The sequence below is a fragment of the Salvelinus namaycush genome, chromosome 27, assembly GCF_016432855.1.
Source record: "Salvelinus namaycush isolate Seneca chromosome 27, SaNama_1.0, whole genome shotgun sequence".
Taxonomy (NCBI): Eukaryota; Metazoa; Chordata; class Actinopteri; order Salmoniformes; family Salmonidae; genus Salvelinus; species Salvelinus namaycush.
The window spans coordinates 26,307,170-26,335,042 of NC_052333.1; the positions used below are offsets into that span (position 1 = coordinate 26,307,170).

At 42.0% G+C, this 27,873-nt stretch overlaps 1 protein-coding gene across 1 annotated transcript in view; it reads right to left on the bottom strand.

The window, feature by feature from the left end:
* The window catches only part of LOC120022266 (thrombospondin-3b-like), a 30,432-nt gene extending 7,603 nt beyond the window's left edge, over nucleotides 1-22,829 (bottom strand). Inside the window, exons 1-10 of the mRNA XM_038966158.1 lie at nucleotides 22,455-22,829; nucleotides 9,185-9,391; nucleotides 8,006-8,259; nucleotides 3,961-4,063; nucleotides 2,402-2,428; nucleotides 2,173-2,255; nucleotides 1,673-1,724; nucleotides 885-1,033; nucleotides 479-619; nucleotides 134-208 (exon numbers count right to left, since the gene is read on the bottom strand). Of these exons, the coding sequence (XP_038822086.1) occupies nucleotides 134-208; nucleotides 479-619; nucleotides 885-1,033; nucleotides 1,673-1,724; nucleotides 2,173-2,255; nucleotides 2,402-2,428; nucleotides 3,961-4,063; nucleotides 8,006-8,259; nucleotides 9,185-9,391; nucleotides 22,455-22,539 (1,176 nt within the window). The 5' untranslated portion in view covers nucleotides 22,540-22,829. The remainder of the gene's footprint in view (nucleotides 1-133; nucleotides 209-478; nucleotides 620-884; nucleotides 1,034-1,672; nucleotides 1,725-2,172; nucleotides 2,256-2,401; nucleotides 2,429-3,960; nucleotides 4,064-8,005; nucleotides 8,260-9,184; nucleotides 9,392-22,454) is intronic.
* Between the last annotated feature and the right edge of the window lie 5,044 nt (nucleotides 22,830-27,873).

Below are 27,873 nucleotides of genomic sequence, written 5' to 3' on the forward strand. Positions count from 1 at the left end.
TGAGAGGGAGAGATGGAGGAGGGAGTTGGGGGAGACAGAAGGGGAGAGAGAGGGAGACAGAGAAAGACACAAAGAGAGAAAATCGTGGTAAATCTTTACTTTAGAAACCTCTGACTCCCTTTCCTCTACTGACCTCTGTGTTGATGCAGACAGAGTTGGGGACGCAGGTGTTGGAGAGGTCAGCACACTCATCCACATCTGTGCACTCCTACAGAGACAAACAAAACACAACAATTTAAGGACAAGACATCATGGCCATAGTGGCAATCACTTTGGCACGGTGCACATCCATACAGTGGTTGAGGTGTCAATAGTGATGGTGTGTGTGCATGCCATGCATGTGCAAGGCTCCCGTGTGTGTGTGTATGTGTGAGTGTCGTGTGTGTGTGTGTGTATGTGTGAGTGTCGTGTGTGTGTGTGTGCGCACAATGTGTATGTGGGTGTGTATGAGAGGCAGGGGGTCTCATGTTGGTCAGACCTGCTTGTGGCTCTTGGCAAACTCCACCCCAACCCCACTGAGGAGGGATCCTGAGAAGCCGACGGGACAGGGTTCACAGGTGAAGCCCTTGGCCGTGTTTACGCACCCCTCGGGCGAGAAACAGGGCCGGGCTACAGCACACTTAGACAGAGAGACAGAGAGAAACAGAACGTAACAATACAAATGTCATTGTATTCGTGTTATTTCCGCACTGCAAAGTGCTTCACTTAATGAAGGCTGGCCGCCAAACATACATTTTCTAATTGTTATTCTCTTGCAGCTGGGTTGTCGAGAGAAATAATGTGCCACCTTAGCTACAAAGCTTTTGGGAAACTAACCCAAGAATGTTAAGGAAATATCATGCTATCATTTTTTTGGTGCTCAAGAAATAGAACCCTTAGAATACCTCGTCAATGTCCTGGCAGTGGGTGCCATTCCCCGTCATGCCTTCTGGGCAGGCACCACAACGGTACCCGGGGTACTCCCGGGTCTCTGTACAGGGAACGCCCTTATAGCAGAGGTTGGGCTCGCAGCGAGAGTGGGGCTCGTGGAAGCCTGGTTAATAAACACATAGAACATACCAGACCAGCGTTCAAAACAGGATGAGACATTTCTCAGCATGCCTTTCGAGCCTGCACAGAGTGCCATACGGGCAGGGTTTGCATATTTCTTTAACGTATAAATGAATGATCATGTACCCATTGATTCTTGAAGAATAGCCCTTATAAATGCCTCGTAAGCTTAGTTCAACTGTCGTATCCCATCAGAACCCATAAGCTTGTGTTACTCCAATGTTTGTAAACAAAGTAAATGTAAACAAAAACTGTAGCCTCAAAATATAGTTAAAACTATAATTTTGACATCATGGATGGTCAGTCCTTCCATCCATAGCTCTGTCTATGAATTTGAGAGTGGTTACATTTCTCCAGCCCCATCCCTCAGCTTATTACCGAAACAGTGGTGGGGAGATCTCCTTTTTACAGTGAATTGCCTTTTTAAGGGACTTTTCCATTGGTTGCATTGCGCCAGGCAAGACCAATCAAACACAGCTAAAGTATTTAATAGATTTCAATATATCTCTCTGTTGATTTCCTGTGCTTCTCATCTATTTTGTTGATCTTTTCTTTATTTTATCCCCTCTGTTTCATACACGGAGGCCCAGCCGTAGTATAGTACTGCTCTTCAAGCACTCACCACACACTTGGCACTCCAGAATGGTGTTCCTAATCAGAGACATCTCCTTCACCTGTGAAGATCACAAACATACAGCAGTCACCAGAAATGTTTCATTGATTAAACTGTATTTGTACGTATATTGTAGTTACTCTCGAGAACAAGGCTATTTGTCCACTGGAAGGTACTTCATTTTTATTGATTTATTTTTCAGTGGAAAATGTCATGTTTATTTAATGAATAAAGCTAATATTTTTTTATGACATACCTACAGTAGAAAAGGGGATAATGCAGTATCTTCTTTCTAATAATGTCAACTTTATTTCTCAACTCCTAATATTGACCAATTACACTCAATGGGGTATCTGACTTAGGCTTTGATAAACTATCTAGCAAATCTATTAATTTTAAAATGTTGATTACTTTTCCTTGCCATTATCATTCACCTGATGATAAGACAATACGTGAATCACTGTCACTTCCTCCTGTGCCTCTCCCCCCCACCCCTCTCGCTCTCTTACCTGTTCCCTGATGTCCTCTCGGAGTTCACCCAGGATCTGGTTGAAGATGATCAGCTGGCCAATCAAAGCCTTGGTATGGTCACCTGACACAGAGATGTCCAACCATTAGAACATAAGCACAGGAAAACATTTAAAGTAAAGGATAGCATTATACCGGTAACTATAATTGTAATTTAGCATTTGGGTAGGGGGAGGTTGATAAACCAGAATTTTTCTGATTGATACTCACCCAGAATGGCATTAACATCGGCACCAGCTATGGAGACAGAAAAGTCCACTTTAATCACAACACAACACAGTCTAGTTACTTTAATCACAACACAACACAATCTAGTTATCTTGATATACTATTCCTAACAATGCCTCTCACATACATGAACTACTACCTGTAAACATCCCTGGCATTCAAATGGTCATGCTGAAAATAGAAAACCAATATGACATTTCTATGTTATTTATGTTGTCTCACCACTAGAGGGGGTTAAAGTGATAAGAATACAGTACCGAGATCAGCTTCTATTAATCCAATGAGTCCCACCGTACGTTTCGCACGTTTCGGACTTCTAACCCCTTTTAAACATTGTGTGTTTGAGCTACAGATGGGGGCCAGGGGCCGGGTCTTTTATACAAAAAGTCTGAATGGTTTGAGCTACAAACTATTAAAAGCTATTTATGAAAATCTGAGACTCACGAACACGTACGTTCTGCTCTATGACGCTCACAAGCGACACAAGAGTCATTAGAAGGTAAGCGGTTATTCTACATAGAAGATCATTGGAAATTCCAGGACATAGTGTCTATAATACTGTAATAAGCTTACATAGTTGCTGTCACAAACTCAAAACTCCACACAGTTGTCACTGACTAGTTGGATATTCATTTCCCAGTGAGCAAATAATTTCTGTACTTACAGCATTCGTATACATTTATTTTGATCAGGTTTTTGCTTTGGCAAACCTTATTTCTTTATTGACATGTCAATAAAACGTATGAATGCAACTGTTTATGTCAAATGTTGTGTTCTACTTAATTGTGAGCTTAAATATAACATGCAGAAATTTAAGTCAGATAAATGAAAAGCCAATTTTTACTGGGCTCTCTGGACTGACAGAGTTAACTGACCAACTACCTAAGGTGAGGTTTGTGTAGGAGGATATGGATGGGCATATATATCAGCAGATATCAAAGGTAACAGTCTCTCTATATAGACGGATTGCCTCCCAAAATGTACCAATGTTCCAGTTTACACATCTGTAAGTAATACATGTCAATCTGGCATAGAGGAAAGGGCGGAGTTGGGACATCTGGCTTTCCTAAATCACTGCCTTATGCACCTGTTGCCCTAGCTTGAACATCCCCCGGACACAAAATAGTACAGTAGCTAGCAAGATAGAGATCACGGAGGTCATTTTTTATGAGTGGCTAGTCTGAAACAACTGCCTTCACTAAAACCACTACATTTTCTACCCCTGCTGTTGCTACTAGGTCTGCGTTTCCGAGACTATAGTGAACACAACATTATAATAAATGAGTATGAGGATCGTTTGCATGCGTTTATGGTTGTATACCATAAATACATGGGGAGGCAGGTAGCCTAGTGGTTAGAGCGTTGGACTAGTAACCGAAAGGTTGCGAGATCAAATCCCTGAGCTGACAAGGTGAAAGTCTTTTGTTCTGCCCCTGAACAAGGCAGTTAACCCACTGTTCCTTGGCTGTCATTGAAAATAAGAATTTGTTCTTAACTGACTTACCTAGCAAAATAAAGGTAGAAAAATACAAAGATTGTACCTGAATTTTGAAAATATGTATCACCCTGAAATGGACAGTCGGTCAAGATTCCTGCTTTGGCTATGGAGCCACCCAGAGCCAGTTTCAGAGAGTCCACTGAGCCCTGAAACACACACATGCACACAATACAGTTAAAGATGCACTATGTAAAAATAATTTAATGGTTGCTAAAATTCTATTAGTTTGCCTAATTTCAGTTTATGTGACAAAACAAGCAAGTATAGTGTAAGTATAGTTGTACCATCTAAACCGCTGTGAAATAAATTTTCCATAATCAAAAATATTGTATTTTCAGCTGTTTGAACACAGATAGAACAATGAGCCAGATATTTCTCCCAGTGGAGGCTGCTGAGGGGAGGACGGCTCATAATAATGGCTGGAACGGTGTTTGATGTATTTGATATCATTCCACCTTGTCACGCCCTGACCGTAGATTGCTTTGTATGTTTCTATTTTTAGTTTGGTCAGGGTGTGATGTGGGTGGGTATTCTATGTTGTAGGTCTAGGTTTTCTATTTCTATGTGTTTGGCCTGGTATGGTTCTCAATCAGAGGCAGCTGTCTATCGTTGTCTCTGATTGAGAGCCATACTTAGGTACCCCGTTTTCCCACTTTTGTTTGTGGGTGGTTATTTTCTGGTTAGTGTTTGTTGCACCTGTCAGAACTGTTCGTTTCGTTGGTCGTTTTGTTGTTTTTGTTCGTGTATTCATATTGATTAAAAGTATTATGGATACGTACCACGCTGCACTTTGGTCCTCCTTTCCTTCAGCCCGCGACGATCGTTACACACCTATTTGCTCCAGCCATAACCATGAGCCTGTTCTCCCCAATTATGGTGCCACCAACCTCCTGTGATTTCACAGGATGTATAAATGTGAAGCATCAGGTTGGAGTTTCCGCTCATTATCAAATATGGTGATGAGAGGAAGCCCAATGACGGGCAGTGACATATTGTTCTGCCCAACATGATTAGTTGCACATGCAAACCGGCACATGATTCATTTGCTCCCATTGGAAACGACAGTCTCTGGTCTGTCTTGGGTTAGTTATCAAAATCTTTGGTGCAAGTGTGCAATAACTCAATTCAACCTTGAACTCCTCCTAAACAATGCAAAATGTTTTACTTCGGCAAAGGGTAAAGTCCACTCTGTTGGTTACAGATTCTAGTTTTGGAAACAGAAAATGTAATATTCTGTACAGATCAAATGTTTCATTGATGAGAACATTTGCAGAAAGTCAGCCAAAATCCATCTCGCTTCATCTTCTCACTGTGCCGGTGTTGTTATGAAAATCTCCCCCCTGACAGAATCCCCCCCCACTTCTAATTTCCTTAATTTTTTGGCTTGAGTCAAATACTTTCTGTGACACACATCAGAGTCAATTACTTTCTATAGAACAGACTTCACGTCAGGATAGGCAACCAAAATTAATAATTAATGTATGTGTGTTATATTAAACATAGAGGAAGTAAAATGTTGGCAAGCAATAAACATTTCAGAACAACTATGGCTGAATTATTATCCTTACTCTTTCAAAAATACTAGTGAAATAAGAAATGGGAGATGACGAATTCTGGCAAAGAGATTTATTTATAGACTAACAGAAAAATCAGTAGCGGATTTAGGTACGGGCGACATGGGCAGCTGCCCATGGCGGAATCCGCCGCCCCCGCACTGAAGGGGGGGTTCGCCCAGGGCGCCATACAAGCTACACTTCAAACAAATAGCCAAACCGAAAACAATAGACAAAAATGCTTTCTGTTACTAAAATCAGTGAAATGTAGGCTAAACTGACAAAGGAGTGAAGAGCAGAAATCTCAACTAGCAAGCAAGTCGCAGCATGAAGAACGCGAAGGGGGGGGGGGGGGGGATTCTGGCAGGGCACAACAGCCGGACACTGGGCTTCCTGGGCATCACCTCTGGGCATCACCTCATTGGTAGTGAGTGAAAACGCCAAGCGGATGCTTCACATTTACACACCCAATGTAATATCTGTCTCAGTGTTCTATCTGTGTGCGTACTTCACAGAGTAGGCCTTCCCTAACGGAAATATGCAAATAAATGATAGAACGCGCCAATAGGATATCACTAGCTCGTCTTTAGCTCTACCCACCTATTTGCTTGTTCTGCCCACTATGATTAATTTGGTTCCATTGGAAACTACAGGCCTTGGTCTTCCTTGGGCTAGTTATAAAAAATCTTTGGTTTGATGCAAAAAAGAAACTTAAGTACGGGATATATAGCAGATATATAGCACAAATAGAACAGATCTACCACTTCTTAGACTTGCTTTCAATGAGAATGACAGATCTATAACTCACATGTTAATGTGAATTTGGTTGGGTTGCCTAGAAAGTTACATATTGCGGCTTTAAATTGTGTGCGCAGTCTTATTGAACTCTCTCACACACAAAGGGGCATGGTAAGTGGAAATTCATGCTAATTTGTATTTGGAGTAAACTACCACTTTAAATCAATGTCTTGGCCTAAGACTATGTTTATGCACCTCCTTGTCTGAAGGACAAGTGGATAAACAGATTAATGTTTTTTTAAAGTCTCCTGGAATGTAGGCCTACATTGAACACCACACATTGGCTGCTACTGTAGGCTAAATGATAGAACAGCTGTTTCCATGTTAAAATGTTACGGGGTGCATTTTCTCCCCAAAATTGCTTATGGTAGGCCACTCCGGTACAGTAGGTCTACATTATGATCAAATAGCCATATTAGCCTACCTGACCACTGTTAAAACTGTAACTTAAAGCAGGTACAGCCTCACTGTTCACAGTAAACACGTGCAGGAAGTTCAGCAGACCTGTAATTTGCTCAGTGTCCGAAAACAATTAGAGGGAGCAATGACCCCAAGTCTTACTTAGACATATTGAGGCACATGCTCTGGGTTGTGTTCATTGGGGCACACCGTGGCCAAAAATTATCAAAACGTTGTGAGACGGAAAACAACTGTTTCTTATTGGACAAGTTCTGACAGTACCTCCCCTGTTTAACTCCCCTTCCGACCGTTCCTTCTGTTTTATGGCTAGTGAACATGATCCTGGTCAGTACCCGTGTACACCTGCATGCATATCACCTGAGCGGCCCATTCAAGATAAGAGACACAAGCTAGGAACAATAGCTGCAGTGTACCCTCTCATTTTAGATCTTTCATTCCTCCCTCCCTTTCTCTCTCTTTCATCCATCCCGACACAGCCCTCTCTTTGTCCACAGCGAGTGTGGCATCTATCAGCCAGATAGTCATACATGCTGACAGCACCACATGGTTACAGCTAACTAGTTCTCTATTTAAGCTTCAGCATGAGCCATAGACATGTAGCTGATAGATAGGATGTGCAGCTCACCTCTGTTCCATGTATTGGATGAAAAGGTGCTCATAGGAAAGTAGACATTTAACTGCTCACAAAACTTGAAGTTGCCTGTGAAAACTAATGTCTACAACATCTTATTAGCTATGACAAATATAGGCAATTTGCTTAAGTGGCATAGATGTCAGTTGTGGACAGAAGATTAGGCATGTAAAACAACCATAAATGAGCGACACTCGTAAAATGAAGAATTTGTCTATCATCGTGGGCAGGCTGGGTTTGTGTTTCATGTACTGTATAGCCAAATGAATGACCTAATTACATGATTTCTATGGGGATCCGGAATACTCCCTGTATTTGCTTTAGTCTTAAAGTAGTGTAGTAAAAATGGTTAAGTTAGGAAGTACGACTAGAGACGTTCTGAGTCTGAGAGCATTCTCTGAAACGTGCTCTGAAAAAATAGAGGTAGACTAAGCAATATGACAATTTGCAGCCGTGCCACTTTCTGCTTCACAAAAACTATTGGCTCTTCCCAATTATTGCACTCCCTTGAGGCATGCCCACATTGGGAAGATCCAATAGTGGAAGACCTAAGGCAGATTAAAATGTTGTTGATTTATGTAAGCAGGATGCTGCACTGTGTATGATGATTTCTTATTTCTGAGTCTACCTTTAACTTCAGTCTAGGACTGCTGGGAACTTAGAAAAACAAAGTTGTGTTTTATCACCTGTAGCCTGGCATAGGCCTTCTGCCCATTGCGTATCTCCACAGACTCCGCCTCTGATGGGAGCTGGACAAATGACGGCAGGACCTGTGCTGAGTCGGCCAATCGGCAGTTAACATAGAGTTCCATGTGGAGGTGGTTTCGTCGGAGCCCACCCACGTGGAGGATGAGTGACTGGGTGCGTCCGTCGGAGAGGCCGGGGTTCTGGAGGTTCACTGTGTGGAGTTTACCGTCCTCACGTACATAGCGCACCAGAACTGAGAAATATAGAGGATTAAAACATCAGGTAATCTCTTGTCGACAGATCCACGGAATTATAACTGGTACCATAGAATTTGTCTGGAAGGAATGGAATGTGAGGGATAATGAGCAGCAGTAGTTCCTGTGTTTGGTTTTTTCGTCACTGGTTATTTGGACAAATCACGATTTCGCAGGTGTTAGCATCTTTAGAATTTTGGAAGAGGAGGGGACATTTGGCACATAGACTTTCCACTAATATCTATTGGACAGTAGTTCCTAGTTTTGGGTTTTCGTTGTTCCATAGCCACAAAGTCAAAATTGGCTGAATCGTAAAAATTCATGAAAACAAAAAAAGTGATTTTTGCTCAAGATTAACACTATTGAAATTAGCATAAGGGAGGGGTTCGGCCGAGAGTTTGTTTGAAAGGGGGAGGAGACTTCGCTTTCTACAAAGGCAATCACAATTGTTAACAATTGTTAATGGAACCCCCCCCCATTTTTTTTTACACATTTTCGAGAGATAATTTGACTTCTAGGTAACTGAGATAAACTTGCCCGTAATTTGCAAAGAAAGAGAGCGGAGCTCCATGTTCCGGTTCCACTCCTCATTCTAGGATATCTTAATCCCTTCTCTTAACATGTATGGACCCAGAATTTAGAGATCAGGCAACCCCGAGCATCATTGAAGCTAGCCTACATAGAACAGTTTGTAGAACGAGAGCACCATATGAAAAAACAACATGCATATTGGTCATTGTTTTGCAACTATACAACACTCTCAGATCTCCAAGTGTCAATGGGGTATGGCTAGGGGTCGATTGGGATTGGGATTGGGTGACTGTGTCTTAGGTATAGGACTTGAAGAGAATCAATTTAGGCTACACCAAAATATCTATCTACCACACTTCCCTCCCTATCCCGTCTACTGACAGTACACCCTACCTTTGTTGACCTTGCCCATGAGGGCCACCTCCAGGTACTTCCTGTTGTCTTCTTTGTTGTAGACGCCCAGCAGCACTCCTCCCAGTTTGGGCGGCAGTCGCAGAGTGGACACCAGGTACAGGTCCGACACGAAGCCCAGAGCCCCCGACATCTTCCCCACCGCGGACGCACTCTGCTTGGCGTCGTGCAGCTCCAGCATGTCAATCACTGAAAGATGGTGGTCCAGTTTGAATGCAGTCAAATGACCATGGCCTCATGGGTGGAAAAGCCACCGAAAATCCAGTGTTTCTATATCAAACATTTTTGTTAAATTTCAGTCTTCTGTGATGTATATAAAGTATAATATCGGGATGCAAACTCAAAATTGAATACTCAACTCTATATCTGACATGGAACGGGTGTCTTGTTTTTTTTAAGCCTGTAACCATGTTTGTGAGGTGTATACTTTTGTTTCAAAGTAGATTTGTTTCAGACTACCAAGAAACACTGTGTGACCCTGATTTAGCCCACTGCAGTAAATTAAGTGTGCACATGTGTAGGGTGTGAAAAAAAGGAGGGATGGATAGTGATGCAAAGGGTAGAACAAGAGGGATATTGCAATAGAGAGATAATAGGCATACACAAAAGAAAGAAGGCGAAACAGGCGACACAAAAAAATGTATATGGGAGAGAGTCAGAGAGATGCAGTGAGAGAAAAAGAGAAAGGATTAATTTATTGACAATGGGGGATTCATCCTTGAGTTTAATGCCACTTTGGAAGGTTTATTGAGAAAGTATAAGCCAGACACAAACTCAATGCCTCTTCGTTCTGGTCTGTTGCCCCTGCCGCAAAATTAACATATCTTACAGAAAATACCAGCCTTTGCTGTCACTGTTGGTGGCAGAATTTATGTCTGTCGGTGAACTGGGTGCTGCTGGAATCTTTTCTTTATGAGATGTCTCTCCATTTATAGTGAAATTTATTGGTCTTATAAACATAGGTTAATGGCCAGGGTTTAGCAATAGCGCCTGATGTGGGGCTGCAATATACAGTACGTTCCTTTGCTTTTTTCTAGGTGTCTGAACATATTGGAAACACTTTGAGAGGTTAGAAATACAGTAGGGAGAAACAAACTGTGCAGATGACAGGGAAAGTCTTAAAATGCTTGCAGCTTCATGAGTTGCAAATGTGTGCAGCAAACAAAAACTGAAATGTAGAAGTTCTCACTTGTAAAGTAACAAGTGCTGTATGTACAAGGCCTAGATAAATGAGATAAACAAGGCCCCTACGAGTGTTTTGCCTGTTCTCTCGTCCAGGTGTGTGTGTGTGTGTGAGTGATTGAGAGAGAGAGAGGGATGAGACAGATGGCAGAATAATCTCATAGACATACCAGCCTCTTTCTAATCGTTCTCTTGCCTCCCTAGTGGCTGCAAATTCAGCAGTCTGCATGACACTAAAGCCAAAGACATCAGGGGTGGCTCTAACCACCAATAGTCCCCTTGTGGGTGCCGTTCTCTGCATACCTTCCCCCCTTATAGTACAGGTCCACACTGTAAGACTTTTATGTAATTTCAACAGTAAAACACTGTAGAATGCACAGTAAAATAACTTAAATGTGTTTTACACAATTAATGCTGTAGATTGCACTGCATTATGGGTAAAATGCTGAAAAATAGTGTTATTAACTGTAATTGTAAGCCTCCTGTAAAATTACTCTAACTTAATGTATTTATTTACAGTAGTACCCGAACACTACTGTAGTTGGCAGCGCCAAGCGGTCTGTGGTGTGTGTGTGTGTGAGAGCGAGAAAGAGAGCTGTATCTCGTACTTCTCAGGGCAGATCTGCCGGTTTTGACTAGCAGAAGTTACTTTTCTTAGCAGGTTACGAGAATTAACGCAGTGGGTTACGATAATTAGGTTAAAGTTAGGGAAAGCTAAAACGCTAACAATGTCCCCGACATGACTCGAACCTATTTACAACCATGCCTGCCCTGAGAACAGAATTGATTTCCACTAATGCGATGCTCCGCGCCAAACGGTGCGCCAAACGGTCTGTGAGGGAAGACTCATGAGAAAATTTGCTTTCTGTTCTACGTGAGCTATTTTGTATTTTCATTGAAAAGTCGCCTAAATATTTTTGAGCAGCTGCTAGGTACAGTTGAAGTCGGAAGTTTACATACACTTAAGTTGGAGTCATTAAAACTAGTTTTTCAACCACTCCACAAATTTCTTGTTAACAAACTATAGTTTTGGCAAGTCGGTTAGGACATCTACTTTCTGCATGACACTAGTAAATTTTCCAACAATTGTTTACAGACAGATTATTTCACTTATAATTCACTGTATCACAATTCCAGTGGGTCAGAAGTTTACATACACTAAGTTGACTGTGCCTTTAAACAGCTCGGAAAATTCCAGAAAATGATGTCATGGCTTTAGAAGCTTCTGATAGGCTATTTGACATCTTTTGAGTCAATTGGAGGTGTACCTGTGGATGTATTTCAAGGCCTACCTTCAAACTCTGTGGCTCTTTGCTTGACATCATGGGAAAATCAAAAGAAATCAGCCAAGACCTCAGAAAAATAATTGTAGACCTCCACAAGTCTGGTTCATCCTTTCGAGCAATTTCCAAACGCCTGAAGGTACCACGTTAATCTGTACAAACAATAGTACGCAAGTATGTACACCATGGGACCACGCAGCGGTCACACTGCTCAGGAAGGAGACGCGTTCTGTCTCCTAGAGATGAACGTACTTTGGTGCGAAAAGTGCAAATCAATCCCAGAACAACAGCAAAGGACCCTGTGAAGATGCTGGAGGAAACAGGTACAAAAGTATCTATATCCACAGTAAAATGAGTCCTATATCGACATAACCTGAAAGCCTGCTCAGCAAGGAAGAAGCCACTGCTCCAAATCTGCCATAAAAAAGCCAGACTACGGTTTGCAACTGCACATGGGGACAAAGATCGTATTTTTTGGAGAAATGTCCTCTGGTCTGATGAAACAAAAATAGAACTGTTTGGCCATAATGACCATCGTTATGTTTGTAGGAAATAGGGGGAGGCTTGCAAGCCGAAGAACACCATCCCAACCGTGAAGCACGGGGGTGGAAGCATCATGTTGTGGAGGTGCTTTGCTGCAGGAGGGACTGGTGCACTTCACAAAATAGATGACATCATGAGGGAGGAAAATTATGTGGATATATTTAAGCAACATCTCAAGACATCAGTCAGGAAGTTAAAGCTTGGTCACAAATGGGTCTTCCAAATGGACAATGACCCCAAGCATACTTCCAAAGTTGTGGCAAAATGGCTTAAGGACAACAAAGTCAAGGTATTGGAGTGGCCATCACAAAGCCCTGACCTCAATCCTATAGAAAATGTGTGGTCAGAACTGAAAAAGCATGTGCAAGCAAGGAGGCCTACAAACCTGACTCAGTTACACCAGTTCTGTCAGGAGGAATGGGCCAAAATTCACCTAACTTATTGTGGGAATATTCTGGAAGGCTACCCGAAATGTTTCACCCAAGATAAACAATGTAAAGGCAATGCTACCAAATACTAATTGAGTGTATGTAAACTTCTGACCCACTGGGAATGTGATGAGATAAATCATTGTCTCTACTATTATTCTGACATTTCACGTTCTTAAAATAAAGTGGTGATCCTAACTGACCTAAGACAGGGAATTTTAGGATTCTAGGATTAAATGTCAGGAATTGTGAAAAACGGAGTTTAAATGTATTTGGCTAAGGTGTATGTAAACTTCCAACTTCAACTGTATGTACTAATTCCATATACTATATACTTCTATATACCTACTGCAGGTTTCCTTAACTAAGCTACTAACTAGTTAGCTAACGTTAGCTTGTTTGTATTGTGTTCGCTAACAGTATAGCCAAGATGACATGTCGGTCTGTTGCGTTGATCTTTCTTGCTGGTACAATAATCAGTGATATTGTAGCTATAGAGCAAATCATTTTAGTATTAACAATGTGCAGAAATCCATATGTGTGTTTCTTTGGATAGGCTACTTAACCGGTGGGTGCATGACATGGGTGACATGGTGCTAACGCTATGGTATTAGTGGCAAAGTGGTCATAGGCTTCACCGGACAAAAATACAGTTCGTCTAGGGAGGGAGCAAGAGTTTAGCTATGTCGAATACACATCTAGTATTTAGGATGTATACTTTTTGGATGATTCTGTAGTTGGAATGAGAGGAATGGAACTCTCAGATGAAAGGGGAATGGTGCTTGCTAACGTTAGCTATAGCTCAAAGATGGCAAACTCCATTGGACACCTTTCTCTAAATATCTCTGGTTAACGTTAGCTCTATTCAGTCTCGGGGTGCGTGTGATTTAGCAAAAGTGTAGTGGAATATTCCGCCTATGCTTTTGTTATCCTTATTAGTCCATTAAATTAATACATTCAGCAACAACAGGCACAGACTGATATTTTACCCTGAAGGATATTAAAGTTATCTTTTATTTTCTTCAGATTGTGTGGTTAGCTTGCTAGCATTATTCAGGGCGATGGTCGTGGCATTTTTCCCACGTGAGTTGAATTTTCCTCGTGCTTTTGCTAATCTTTCAGAAGTGATCCTTATCAACCATTAATTATGCAACGTTAAATTAATGATATCTGAAACATCAGGCACAGACTGATATTTTATTTAGCCTTGTAGTCTATAATTATTTTGTTTAGATTGTGTGGTTGGCATAAGTTGCATATTAATGTATAGCTTGATAGCTCTTTTGGTGTGTGCATGCAATTTGGTGGCTGGGGGTAGTGTAATTTTCATATTGCAGGCTGGCTGGTAGCTGGTAGTAGCTTTATTGGGAATGTACAGGTGTAAATCCTGCGATTTCTGTTTCCTAAATATTAAAGCATTCATTACACATGCAAAAAACCATAGAAACATGGCGAACTACAGTTCTTGTGGGGTAGAGGAGTGCCCTTGCACCAAAGCATCACTGCTTGTTACACTACCCCGACCTCATCCTGCAATTTGGGCGTCTCATTCGTTTGTGGACACTGAGGTTTGAGAGCAAGCACTCTTACTTCAAGGAGTGTGCCAGAAAACTTGTCCGAGAACCACCAGTTACTCCAATCTTACTTATGCAGCGGCCAATTGTTTCCACATAGTATCAAAGTTGTTGGTGTCATGCATTAATTTGAGGAGCAATTATATAACAATTCCATTCAGGGAGCTGGACAGTTAAAAGGGTTCACAAAGCAAAGCACTGCAGAGGTGTCTAAAATGGTATACAAATGAACAACATACACTAAAGGCCTTGTTGTAATGGAAGAAAAGGATGAGGGATACACATTTGGAAAGATCTCACTGATTCTGGTCACAGAATCACAGGTCCATTTCATTGTTGGGGTGTATCAGTCTGTGTCACTGGTCGATCTCGGGGTTCATTTTATACCAGATTCTCTGATTAATTATGTGTGTGTTAATAAAGATAGACTGAGTAATTATTACCCACTACCAGTTTATGAAGTTGTTGTTTCCCTGCATCACTCAGTGTGTTCTCCTTAAACCAGTGTAGGCATGGAGGGTCTTCAAGATGCAATTAAACACCAATTGCTCGAGTTGGAGACCAAGATGGTGAGATCTTTGTCGGAGCATCTGAGGGAAAATGTTGGAGTGGAGAATATTAACGACCTTGAATATGTTCAGCCGGAGGACATAAAATACCATTTGACGCCAATATAGTGCCGGGAATTGCTTCAGTCCTTCAACCAAAGAGGTGAGATCTTGATTGATAAATGTAAATGTAACATATTTATGTAATTGTTATGAAAAAAAGGTGCTATCTAGAACCTAAAATGGTTATTTGGCTGTCCCCATAGGAGAACCCTTTGAAGATCCCATTTTGATTCCAGATACATGTATAACCCTTTTGGTTCCAGGTAGAACCCTTTCCACAGAGGGTTCTACATGGAACCCAAAAGGGTTCTACTTGGAACCAAAAAGGGTTCTCCTATGGGGACAGCCAAAGAACCCTTTCGGAACCGTTTTTCTAAGAGTGTAAACACACACACAAAGTTAAAAGGTTCTGTATATAATTTGTTTGTTTGCCATCAAAATAAATGGTTTATACTATGATGGAGCGAGGCATATGCAATAAAAGGGACGGAAATTACAAAAATACATAAAAGTACACAAATATACAAATGTTTCTGTAAATTGTTTCTTTGTATTTTTTTTTGAAGAAAATTAAGAATGTATAGGATCTGTAACAATGGATAGGACACTTGTCCTCCTCCAAGCATCAGTGACCTCCAGGAACAGTGGCCTTTCCTTTTCACCAAGTTATGGCTCTGCGACCACTTCACTACCCTCACTGGCATCGTGATTGACAGTCGCCTGACTCAAACTCTCCTGAACAAGGGTAAGAGAATTGTCAACTTTTTAAAAGCCAAAAGACCAGGTTGAGGAGTGAGATCCAGTGCCTGCTGAATGAAATCGACGGTTACATCAAAGGCAATGACGATCTAACAGCCACTGCTCCCATTCTTTTGTTGATGACCCACTTCAAAGAGAAGGACAAATCTCTGCTCCTCTTGGCAGATGTAAGGAATAGTGTTTTTAGACTTATAAAGTTTATATATGATTAATGGTGTTTATACGGTACTATTACACATGATTTTAATATTTTGTATATGTATGTTTTGTGATTTTAGGTCACTGCAACTCGGGTTGATGTTGAGGCGCAAATTCCTTGACACACCAAGGATGATCATGCTTGGTAATACATTTATTTGATTTAAGGTGGAACAGAAATATATAGTATTGTGGTAGATATCTAGAGATGTCTAGTAAGTACACACTAACACCCTTACGTTTGTGTATTTCAGGAAATACTCTATTGGGTTCCTCAAAATGGATGGTGTCTATCGAGGGGAGAGTGGTCTGTGTTATGGACAGTGAGTCCAACTTAGCTGCTTAGCAGCACTTTACCAGGAGTCGACCTCTGCAGCCTTGGAGCTGATACAGAGGTAAGCATTGAACATTCATTGATCCAACACTTACATTTAGCATTTGTTAGTTACATTTCAATAATATTTCTTAGTGTTATTTTTTCAATGCCTCAACTGATTTAATATATTTTATGTTGGGTTGGGCAGGTTCCTGGTTTGAATAAACCCTGAAGGAAACAAATGCACATCGAAAGCAGAAGTGAGCCGCAAGACCGGAAAGGTCGTTCAGAGGAAGCCATTGCCAATTGACCTACATGTTACATGCTTTCTCACAGACCTGAAGGAGTTTGAGTGGAAAAACTCCAACATGTAAGTACACAAACACACACACCTGATGAACACAAACTTTATTTGTCAGTTGTCATCTGCCTTTTTACCCAGCGAGTAGTAGTTGTAGTCATAGCATTAGTAATAGTAGTAGTAGTAGTCATAGTAATAGTAATGGTAGTAGTAGTAGTCATAGTAATAGTAATGGTAGTAGTAGTAGTCATAGTAATAGTAATAGTAGTAGTAGTAGTCATAGTAATAGCAATTTCTCTCTTTCTATTCTTTCTATTTCCATGTTTGTCCTAGTTGACGTATCAGAGCTAAGGAGGATCAGAGTTTCAAAGATTGGGGTGATAATCTGCATGCCACCGAGATTTATTTGAGACTTTATTCGAGCATCTCTCATTCTCTCAGAAATCTTGCCCAACGAAATCCTGCCATGAAGGTTGGGTCAACAAATGATCTGCTTGCGCCATCCCGGAGCCTGTTTTGACTTGCGGTAGCGTGCTTCTCTGGCTCCAGTCTAGCCCTGCTCGCTCCTCTCTATCATCCTTCTCTCTCAGCCCCTTTCTCTCTCGATCTCTCTCTCATTTCTCTCTCAAAGACAGGCAGGCAAGCAGTTCTTGTTATAGTTTTTTGTAAAAATGCCTCCCTGTTCAACTGTTGTTTTCCTATTTTTCATTGATCTGTTTAGAGCAGATTTTTTCTTACATAATCCTGTATTTTCAAGAATGACCTATTCTGATGTTTTGGTTTGTATGGTGAAGTACATTATTGGCCAGTATTTGTCAATGTTCTTATCACTGTATCTCTCTCTGTCTCTCTCTCTCTTTCTCTCCCCTACTATCTGGAGTTGTAATGTTGCTCTTTTCAAATGTTGTTCTTTATGGTTAAAGTGCAATTCATGTGAAATTCATGTTATGAATTTGAATAAATATTTTTGTACACGTATTGTTTTTCTTACAATTTTACATTTCAGGGAGCTGTCTTCTAAAGACAAACTGCAATGCTTTTAGTATTGTAAAATAATTGTATATTACTGTAGGTAATGTAAATTTACAGCATTATACTGACACCACAGTTGCCAGTTTAATACTGTAATTTTGCTTTACAGCAGTGATGCTGTAATATAGTTTACAGTATGATTTTTACTTAAAGCAAAATTACAGTATTAAACTGGTAACTATGGTGCCAGTATATTGCTGTAAATTTACAGGGAAAAGTTTCACAGTGGAGGATTTGTTCAGTCTGAATTATGTCAAGTATAGTGAGCAACTGCATTCAAACGCAGTTCTTCTGAACACCAGAAGAATAGCCAACTAAGCTAAAACGTTCAGGTGTCAGGCAGTTACAGTCTCTGCATGGTTTACCAAATCACCAGTTAGTAATGAACCTAATGCCTAGGCTTTAGTTCAGCGGGTTAACACAATATCGTGGTGTGTAGGAGACCCGGGTTCTAAAAAATGATGTATATAAACCCTGGATTACTGATACTATGTATTGGCCAATGAGAGGCTTTGAAGCCACCAGTCGGCCATATTGGCACTCCTCAGAAGTAGCAGTCCTCCATATGAATGAATGGAATTCGACAGTATTTCAATTAAATGTTACAAGGACAAAAATACATGTATTTCAGTATTTTTTTGTTGTAGTGGGGGCAGTAACATTAAAACATTCAATAAAAAATACTTTGATATATTTTTTATCTTTATGTTTAGCTCACATAATATACAGTCCATTCGGAAAGTATTCAAACCCCATCACTTTTTTCACATTTTGTTGTTACAGCCTTATTCTAAAATGGATGAAATGTTTCTCATCAATCAATACCCCATAATGACAAAGCAAAAACAGTTTTTTTTTAAATTTAACCCCCCTTTTCTCCCCAATTTCGTGATATCCAATTTGTTAGTAGTTACTATCTTGTCTCATCGCTACAACTCCCGTACGGGCTCGGGAGAGACGAAGGTCGGAAGCCATGCGTCCTCCGAAACACATGCGTCCTCCAAGCCACACTGCTTCTTAACACAGCGCGCATCCAACCCGGAAGCCAGCCGCACCAATGTGTCGGAGGAAACACCGTGCACCTAGCGACCTGGTTAGCGTGCACTGCCCCCGGCCCACCACAGGAGTCGCTAGTGAGACAAGGATATCCCTACCGGCCAAACCCTCCCTAACCCGGACGACGCTAGGCCAATTGTGCGTCGCCCCATGGATCTCCTGGTCGCGGTCGGCTGCGACAGAGCCTGGGCTCGAACCCAGAGTCTTAGAGCACTGCGCCACCCGGGAGGCCCCAGGTTTTTAGACATTTTTACAAATATATAAAATAAAAAACAGTAATACCTTATTAAGTATTCAGACCTTTTGCTATGAGATGTGAAATTGAACTCGGGCATCCTGTTTCCATTTATCATCTTTGAGATGTTTCTACAACTTGATTGGAGTCCACCTGTGTTATATTCAATTGATTGGACATGATTTGGAAAGGCACACACCTGTCTATATAAGGTCCCATAGTTGACAGTGCAAGTCAGAGCAAACACCAAGCCATGAGATCAAAGGAATTGTCCGTAGAGCTCCGAGACAGGACTGTGTCGAGGCACAGATCTGGGGAAGGGTACCCAAACATTTCTGCAAGAACACAGTGGCCTCCATCATTCTTAAATGGAAGAAGTTTGGGGCCACCAAGACTCTTCCTAGAGCTGGCCACCTGTCCAAACTGAGCAATCGGGAGAAGGGCCTTGGTCAGGGAGGTGACCAAGAATTCCAGAGCAAAGCTGTCATCAAGGCAAAGGGTGGCGACTTTGAAGAATACATTTTGATTTGTTTAACACTTTTTTGGTTACTACATGATTCCATATGTGTTATTTCATAGTTTTGATGTCTTCACTATTATTCTACAATGTAGACTTTAAAAAATATATAATAAAAACCCTTGAATGAGTAGGTGTGTCCAGACTTTTGACTGGTAACACTGCTCAAAATATAAAGGGAACACTAAAATAACACATCCTAGATCTGAATGAATTAAATATTCTTATTAAATACTTTTTTCTTTACATAGTTGAATGTGCTGACAACAAAATCACACAAACATTATCAATGGAAATCAAATTTATCAACCCATGGAGGTCTGGATTTGGAGTCACACTCAAAATTAAAGTGGAAAACCACACTACAGGCTGATCCAACTTTGATGTAATGTCCTTAAAACAAGTCCAAATTAGGCTCAGTAGTGTGTGTGGCCTCCACGTGCCTGTATGACCTCCCTACAACGCCTGGGCATGCTCCTGATGAGGTGGCGGATGGTCTCCTGAGGGATCTCCTCCCAGACCTGGACTAAAGCATCCGCCAACTCCTGGACAGTCTGTGGTGCAACGTGGCTTTGGTGGATGGAGCGAGACATGATGTCCCAGATGTGCTCAATTGGATTCAGGTCTGGGGAACGGACGGGCCAGTCCATAGCATCAATGCCTTCCTCTTGCAGGAACTGCTGACACACTCCAGCCACATGAGGTCTAGCATTGTCTTGCATTAGGAGGAACCCAGGGCCAACCGTACCAGCATATGGTCTCACAAGGGGTCTGAGGATCTCATCTCGGTACCTAATGGCAGTCAGGCTACCTCTGGCGAGCACATGGAGGGCTGTGCGGCCCCCCAAAGAAATGCCACCCAACACCATGACTGACCCACCGCCAAACCGGTCATGCTGGAGGATGTTGCAGGCAGCAGAACGTTCTCCACAGCGTCTCCAGACTCTGTCACGTCTGTCACATGTGCGTGTGAACCTGTTTTCATCTGTGAAGAGCACAGGGTGCCAGTGGCGAATTTGCCAATATTGGTGTTCTCTGGCAAATGCCAAACGTCCTGCACGGTGTTGGGCTGTAAGCACAACCCCCACCTGTGGACGTCGGGCCCTCATACCACCCTCATGGAGTCTGTTTCTGACCGTTTGAGCAGACACATGCACATTTGTGGCCTGCTGGAGGTCATTTTGCAGGGCTCTGGCAGTGCTCCACCTGCTCCTCCTTGCAACAAAGGTGGAGGTAGCGGTCCTGCTGCTGGGTTGTTGCCCTCCTACGGCCTCCTCCACGTCTCCTGATGTACTGGCCTGTCTCCTGGTAGCGCCTCCATGCTCTGGACACTACGCTGACAGACACAGCAAACCTTCTTGCCACAGCTCGCATTGATGTGCCATCCTGGATGAGCTGCACTACCTGAGCCACTTGTGTGGGTTGTAGACTCCGTCTCATGCTACCACTAGAGTGAAAGCACCGCCAGCATTCAAAAGTGACCAAAACATCAGCCAGGAAGCATAGGAACTGAGAAGTGGTCTGTGGTTACCACCTGCAGAACCACTCCTTTATTGGGGGTGTCTTGCTAATTGCCTATAATTTCCACCTTTTGTCTATTCCATTTGCACAACAGCATGTGAAATTTATTGTCAATCAGTGTTGCTTCCTAAGTGGACAGTTTGATTTCACAGAAGTGTGATTGACTTGGAGTTACATTGTGTTGTTTAAGTGTTCCCTTTATTTTTTGAGCAGTGTATATATAAATGTTACCACCCTCTACCTTGTGATCCATACCAAAAGGTCTCCTTCTGGACACCCTCTTCATTCCCCTATCCCCAACTTTAAGAACACTGTTAAATCAATGCTACTGAGTGGGGTGGGCTTGATTAGTAGAGCAGAATGCTGAGCACTGCAGATAGAAATGCACCGTATAGTACAGATTCTCAATTGTATAGGTGAAGAGTGAGTCTAGTCTATATAGAGTGAGTAGTCTATACCTACCATTTCTAGCTACATCATTCTGAATGTTCAGTCCCACTGAAAGCAGCCCTTGTGAATGGAAAGGCAGAGCAGCAATGACCCTAGGGGTTAAGAATTTGTGAGGTGGTCCTTCTCTTTAAAAGGACTGTTGTATGGGCCAGTACCCATTAGAAATCAGTATGATGGACAGGCGTAATTAGAATATCTCAACTATCTCCTCACTCTCAGTGGGTCATAGTTGACGTTTACACAGACACACACACACACCTTGAGGTGACATCCATTCGATCGCTGCATCATCATTGTGGACAGGTCCTTGTGAAAAACTATGCCCATCGTCTATTGTTTGGCTCAATTGCACCATATGGTTTAGCAACCACCTACTAGTGGGAGGTGGATCCATGAGTGTTTACTGTTTCACTGGTGGAATCTTATTGCTATCTTAACAGCAAATAGCGGACATCTGGTCATCTATTTTGTCTTGTATAGAGACAGCAGCCTTTGTATCCAAAATTAAGTTAAAAAAATAATAGGCTATAGACGTTTACCATTTCAAGTTTAAGAGCTCTTTATAAAGCAAATGTATGCTTAATATGTGTCATTTACAGTGCAATCATAAAGTATTCAGACCCCTTGACTTTTCCCACATTTTATTGCGTTACAGCATTATTCTAAAATTGATTAAATTGTTAGATTTAACGGTGTGTAGATTGATGAGGGAAAAACATAAATGTTATCAATTTTAGAATAAGGCTGTGAGGTAACCAAATGTGGAAAAGTCAAGAGGTTTGAATACTTTCCGAATGCATTGTATTATTCACATGACATTGCAATGTAAAATGATAGAGATTATGTAGTACGCAAAAAGCAACTGGGGCGTTTTTGTGGTGTGGTCCTTCAATTTGCATTACCCCAAATATTGAACGAGATGATGAGCGATTGCAAGCAGTTCAGAAAAGCGCTCATTTCGTGTCCGGCACAGCAGTGTCCATTTTTTTTTTTTAGACACTCGGGTCTATAATTGGGCAAATTGAACGTAGCCTAATTAGAATGCCTCAACACCGCTTTCCTTCAAAATTCTAGTGAATTTGATAGGTATTACAACAGTAATCATTAGACTTTTTACTATTGAATTATTTTACAGAAGTTGTGGCACACAGTCAGTGAACGATGCAGAGGAGCTTCACTAACATTGCAATGAAAACTAACATCAGAATAATACTTTGTCAAAGCATGAGTAATATTTTTTAATTACCTTGCATTTCTGAAGACCTGCTGAAGCCCAAGAGAAGCGACGCGCTCACAAGTAGAAAATGTTGCATAAGCCTCCCCATATCCATCGTAAAGGCACAACGTTTATGAACGTTGCCCAAATAACCTAATGTCTAACTTTTCAACTGTGACTCCACCGAAGTAAAGAAACGCGAGTGGAACTGTGTGAAGACTCCTCGACGGGCACGCTGACCAGCGCGGATGGGTTGTCAAGAAATGTTGTCTCGCACGGTCGCACTCCGCGCGCCAGGCAGAAGAATGCTTCGGGTGAAGGTGAAAGATGTCAACGGGTCTCACTCGTGATCCGAGCAGCTTGGGGTGTGCTGCGCCAAACACTTTCCTCATCTCCCAAATGAGAAACATGAGATGGGCTGCGAGCTACTACAGACAGTGAACAGGGCAATATAACGATGCTTGTCAATCAAATAAAAGTTTTACTGCCTCTGTGCGCTGTCTCCAGCTTGCATAGCCTAATGATAAACTGACAATTATAAGACTGCTTACTTGTTGTACATGACTGCAATCACACTCCATTTATTATGGTGCAATGAGTCAGATTCATTTGTGTGCATAAGACTTGTTTCATTCCCTTACAAAAAAAGATTGCAGTTTTGGTACTGCAGTAAAAGTGCAGTAACTGCAGTGGACTCTGGTATTTTGTACATAGTAATTGCAGAATAACTGTGTATACTGCATTCTAACTGCAGTTATACTGCCCTCTGACTGCAATCTTTTTTGTAAGAGTTGAGCTCTCATAAATAAGGGATATTCATTTAACAACAAACAGCACCATTTTATTTAAAAAATTATCCCACAGGATTGAATTGACAATCCTACTAGACCAGAGCCAACAGCCAAATTTGACCCTTGACAACATCTGGTATGACCTGCCAGCCTCTTCCAGAATGATCTTATGTATTTATGAACATTTGTTTTTATTGTCTCTTGGCCTAAGTACCACTGCTGAGATTATGTCATGGATATGGGTTTATGCCTTCAGATTATACTTTTCTTTTCTGAAATAAAGTGGTTGCAGATTGATTCTTGAGAGACTGTTTAACCTAAAGTATAATTAGTGTGATTGATCTAATCCAAATATGTCTCATTGGCAATGTTTTGGCCTGCATTGTACAAAATGGCAACACAGACAGGTCAAAAGGTTCATGTCGAGACAAAACATATGGTGAAAATACCAGAGTCTCTGAGTTCGCGCCCAGGCTCTGTCGCAGCTGGCCGCAACCGGGAGGTCCGTGGGGCGACGCACAATTGGCATAGCGTCGTCCGGGTTAGGGAGGGTTTGGCTGGTAGGGATATCCTTGTCTCAGTATGTAAAATGTAATAAAAATGTATGTAATAAAAAAAAATGTATGCACTCTACTGTAAGTCGCACTGGATAAGAGCGTCTGCTAAATGACTAAAAAATGTTAAAAAATAAAAATAACATTCAGATAGAAATGTTTTGTGGAGACAATATATGATTGTCTGCTCTGTAGACTATAACGGATTGTGTCTGATGCTCTATTTATGACGTTTCTATACTACATGAACAAAAGTATGTGGACAACTGCTCGACGAACATCTCATTCCAAAATCATGGGCTTTAATTAGTGAGGTCGGGCACTAATATGGAGTTAGTCCCCCCTTTGCCTCCACTCTTCTGGAAGGCTTTCCAATAGATGTTGGAACATTGCTGCGGGGACTTGCTTCCATTCAGCCACAAGAGCATTAGTGAGGTTGGGCACTGATGTTGGGCGATTAGGCCTGGCTCGCAGTCAGTGTTCCAATTCCTCCCAAAGGTGTTCAATAGGGTTGAGGTCAGGGCTCTGTACAGGCAGGGTCAAGTTCTTCCACACCGATCATGACAAACCATTTCTGTACGGACCTCGCTTTGTTCACCGGGGCATGGTCATGCTGAAACAGGAAAGGGCCTTCCCCAAACTGTTGCCACAAAGTTGGAAGCACAGAATTGTCTAGCATGTCATTGTATGCTGTAGCGTAAAGATTACCCTTCACTGGAACTAAGGAGCCTGAACCTTGAAAAACAGCCCCAGACCATTATTCCCCCTCCACCAAACTTTACAGTTGGCACTATGCATTCTGGAAGGTAGCGTTCTCCTGGCATCCACCAAACTCCAATTGGTCCGTCGGACTGCCAGATGGTGAAGCGTGATTCATCACTCCAGAGAACGCGTTTCCACTGCTCCAGAGTCCAATGGCGGCGAACTTTACACCACTCCAGCTGACGCTTGGCATTGCACATGGTGATCTTAGGCCTGTGTGCGGCTGCTCGGCCATGGAAACCCATTTCATGAAGCTCCTGACGAACAGTTCTTGTGCTGACATTGCTTCCAGAGGCAGTTTGGAACTTGGTAGTGAGTGTTGCAACCGAGGACAGATGATGTTTACACACTACGCGCTTCAACACTCAGCGGTCCCGTTCTGTGAGCTTGTGTGGCCTTCCACTTAGCAGCTGAGCCGTTGTTGCGCCGAGATGTTTCCACTTCACAAGAACAGCACTTACAGTTGACTGGGGCAACTCTAGCAGGGCAGACATTTGACAAATTGACTTGTTGGAAAGGTGGCGTTCTGAGCTCTTCAGTCAGGCCATTCTACTGCCAATGTTTGTCTATGGAGATTGCAAGGATGTGTGCTCGACCTGTCAGGAACGGGGGTGGCTGTAATAGCCAAATCCACTAATTTGAAGGGTGTCCACATACTTTTGTTGTGTAGTGTATCTACAATAGATGCGTAAAAGAGTTCAATTGAACACAGACTGTGGGGTATAGAAGGACGCCAGATTGGCACACACTGAACAAATCTGATCTAACAAAGTGAATATTCATCAAATCCGTCATGATTTATGTATTGTAACAGGCCCACATTGTGTATACTAAAGTCAGATTTTGATATATTTGGCTGTTTTCGCTGCACAACATTAATAGAAGTAGTCCCTTTTCAGGTTTAGAAGAAGTGACTGCTAAATGCTAACTCCCGTTCACATAAACTCGTAGCATAGCTAGCATAGACAAATCGGTGGTGGTATTCAAAGTATTTTTTAACTATAATGCAGTTGTTTGGTCATGATAACATGAACATATATTGGGGTTGACATCCATACAAGCATTGTACTCCGATTTTTACCTCAACATAGTGCAATATACCATAAACAATAGCCTAAATGTAGGCTAATTTTGCTGGGGGCAATGAGGAGATTTGGGATCTTTACCCCACGGCATCTTTCCCCCACGTGTTTCCATGGCATTTCCATTGTTTTGATGCGTTCTATTGACCTCTTTACCACATCTATGTTCTGTACGTTTTATGCCACTGAAAACTGGTGGTCCGTTCTCACAGAAAGGAGAATTCTGACAAGCAATAATAGATTGTTGAGTGGTAAAGAAAGACTAACATGGGTGCCACAAAATAGCATACATTTTTTTTTAAATCACAGGAAAGGAAGAGGGACAGCATTCTGTTCCACTCAGTGCTCTTCCATCTTACAGTCTACTAGTTAATTGCATAGGGCTGGGAAGCAGAGCTGTACAGCATCATTATTTCCCAATACCAAACCGTATGCATGTTTTCAATAAGTCACCTTTCTTTGGGTGATCGATAAAAAGAATACTGCGTTCGTGAGACAGAAACATTCTGTGTTACCTTAAAGTCCCCTTGGAAAGATCTCAAACAATGTAAAGAATAACTTCCAGGTAATATATCTGCTCTACTGCATAATTCTGTTGAATATGTTTTCCATTGTGATTTTAGGGGTAAAAAAAGGAAAGGCATACCATTTTTCAATTATATTTAAACTTACTTGAAGATTCTGAGACAAGAAAAGGTATGCCTTCTTGGGATGTCAAGAAAACAAAAATCAAGCCCCAAAAAAGGAGACCGCCCAACTAGGCATGTTAGTGGATGCCAAGAGTGGTCTGTTCTGACAAAGGATTATCGTGCATTGTGGGGGATTGAGATTTTTGAGGAATGTAATCCCAGTTCCCTTATTTCAGTACACAGAATAAATCAGAGAACGTCCATTTTCCCTTCACAATGTCTCCTTGTCCCTAGTCCTATACAGAGCCAGTCCTGCTCATTTCTCTTCCTCCTCCTTGATGTGGTGGGGTCCCACTAGCGCTGCCTGCGGTCAGATGTGCTGGATGCTGACGATCCCCATAAAAATGGCATAGCCCAGCATCGAGCCCATGGCGAACAGGACCGACAGGATTTGGTTGCGTTGTTTATGGGGCTCGTTGTCAAAGTCACTACCGTCCGAATGGACTGACACCTGGGATGAGAGTCAAAGAGAAGATAGCATGACGTCTCTGCACACAGCTTATCATAACAAAACCAGTTTTTGCAATTGATTGTTAATACAGTTAGAGTTTTCAGTGTTTTGGAGTTGAGTATCACACTGCTAGACTAGGTACTCGAGATCAGTACGTCTGAACTTTGGTTCTCGAGTATCCCAAACAGTCCAGCTTTTTGATAGAACCAGTCAACCAATCATCCACTTGACAAGTTAAAATCAGGTGTGTTTGCCCTGTGCTACAACAAAAGTGACTGTACTGTTGGGGATACTACTCGAAGAACCGAGTTGAGAAATAATACTCCAGGGAACTTACCTCCGCCCTCTGAGGGGAAATAGAGGACCAGGCCGTTGGTGCAGTAGTGCCGCAGGTTGTCCTGGGAGTTGAGGTGTTGGTGGAGTTTCCCATTAGGCAACTTCACCTTCAGCAGGGGGGCGAGGTGACCGAACACATAGGCACCCAAAGAGGATGGGCTGGGGAGACAATGCACAAAGTGGCTTCATCACGGTAGTATACACACTCATATGAAAGACAGTATGGCTTTTGAACATAGCCAAAGTTCACATAATTTGCTTCGCATGCAATTTAGCAAAAACATTTAACATAATTTGCATTTTGTGCACAGCAGCCACTTACGAATCCCTGAAGAAGAACTTGTGTAAGCCCAGGCAGTGAGAGAGCAGGGTCATGCACTCCAGCACGTCATGGTAAAGCTGTGGAGGGGATCCAAAGCCCCCAGACAACCGTTAGCATGGACATACAGAAGCATTCACAGCCTGAACAACTGTATTTGCATTTATGAAAAAGGTCATCAGCAAGTGCACATGGAGCTTATTTATGACCCATCCCTCAATGAAGCCAGAACATTGTTATGTGTACAGTTAGTTAAACCAGGGATGGGCAACTCCGGTTCCCCCCAAGGACCGGAGTTGCCCATCCCCCAGTTACAAACCGAGTCAATGCACACGCTGATATAGCATTAAAAAAAATATTACAGAATGTTTTAGGGTGGGATCTTTGAGAACAATACCCCTTTATTATTAACCCCCCCCCCCCCCCCCGAAACCACCTCACTAATTATTCCTGAACGTGGTTTCC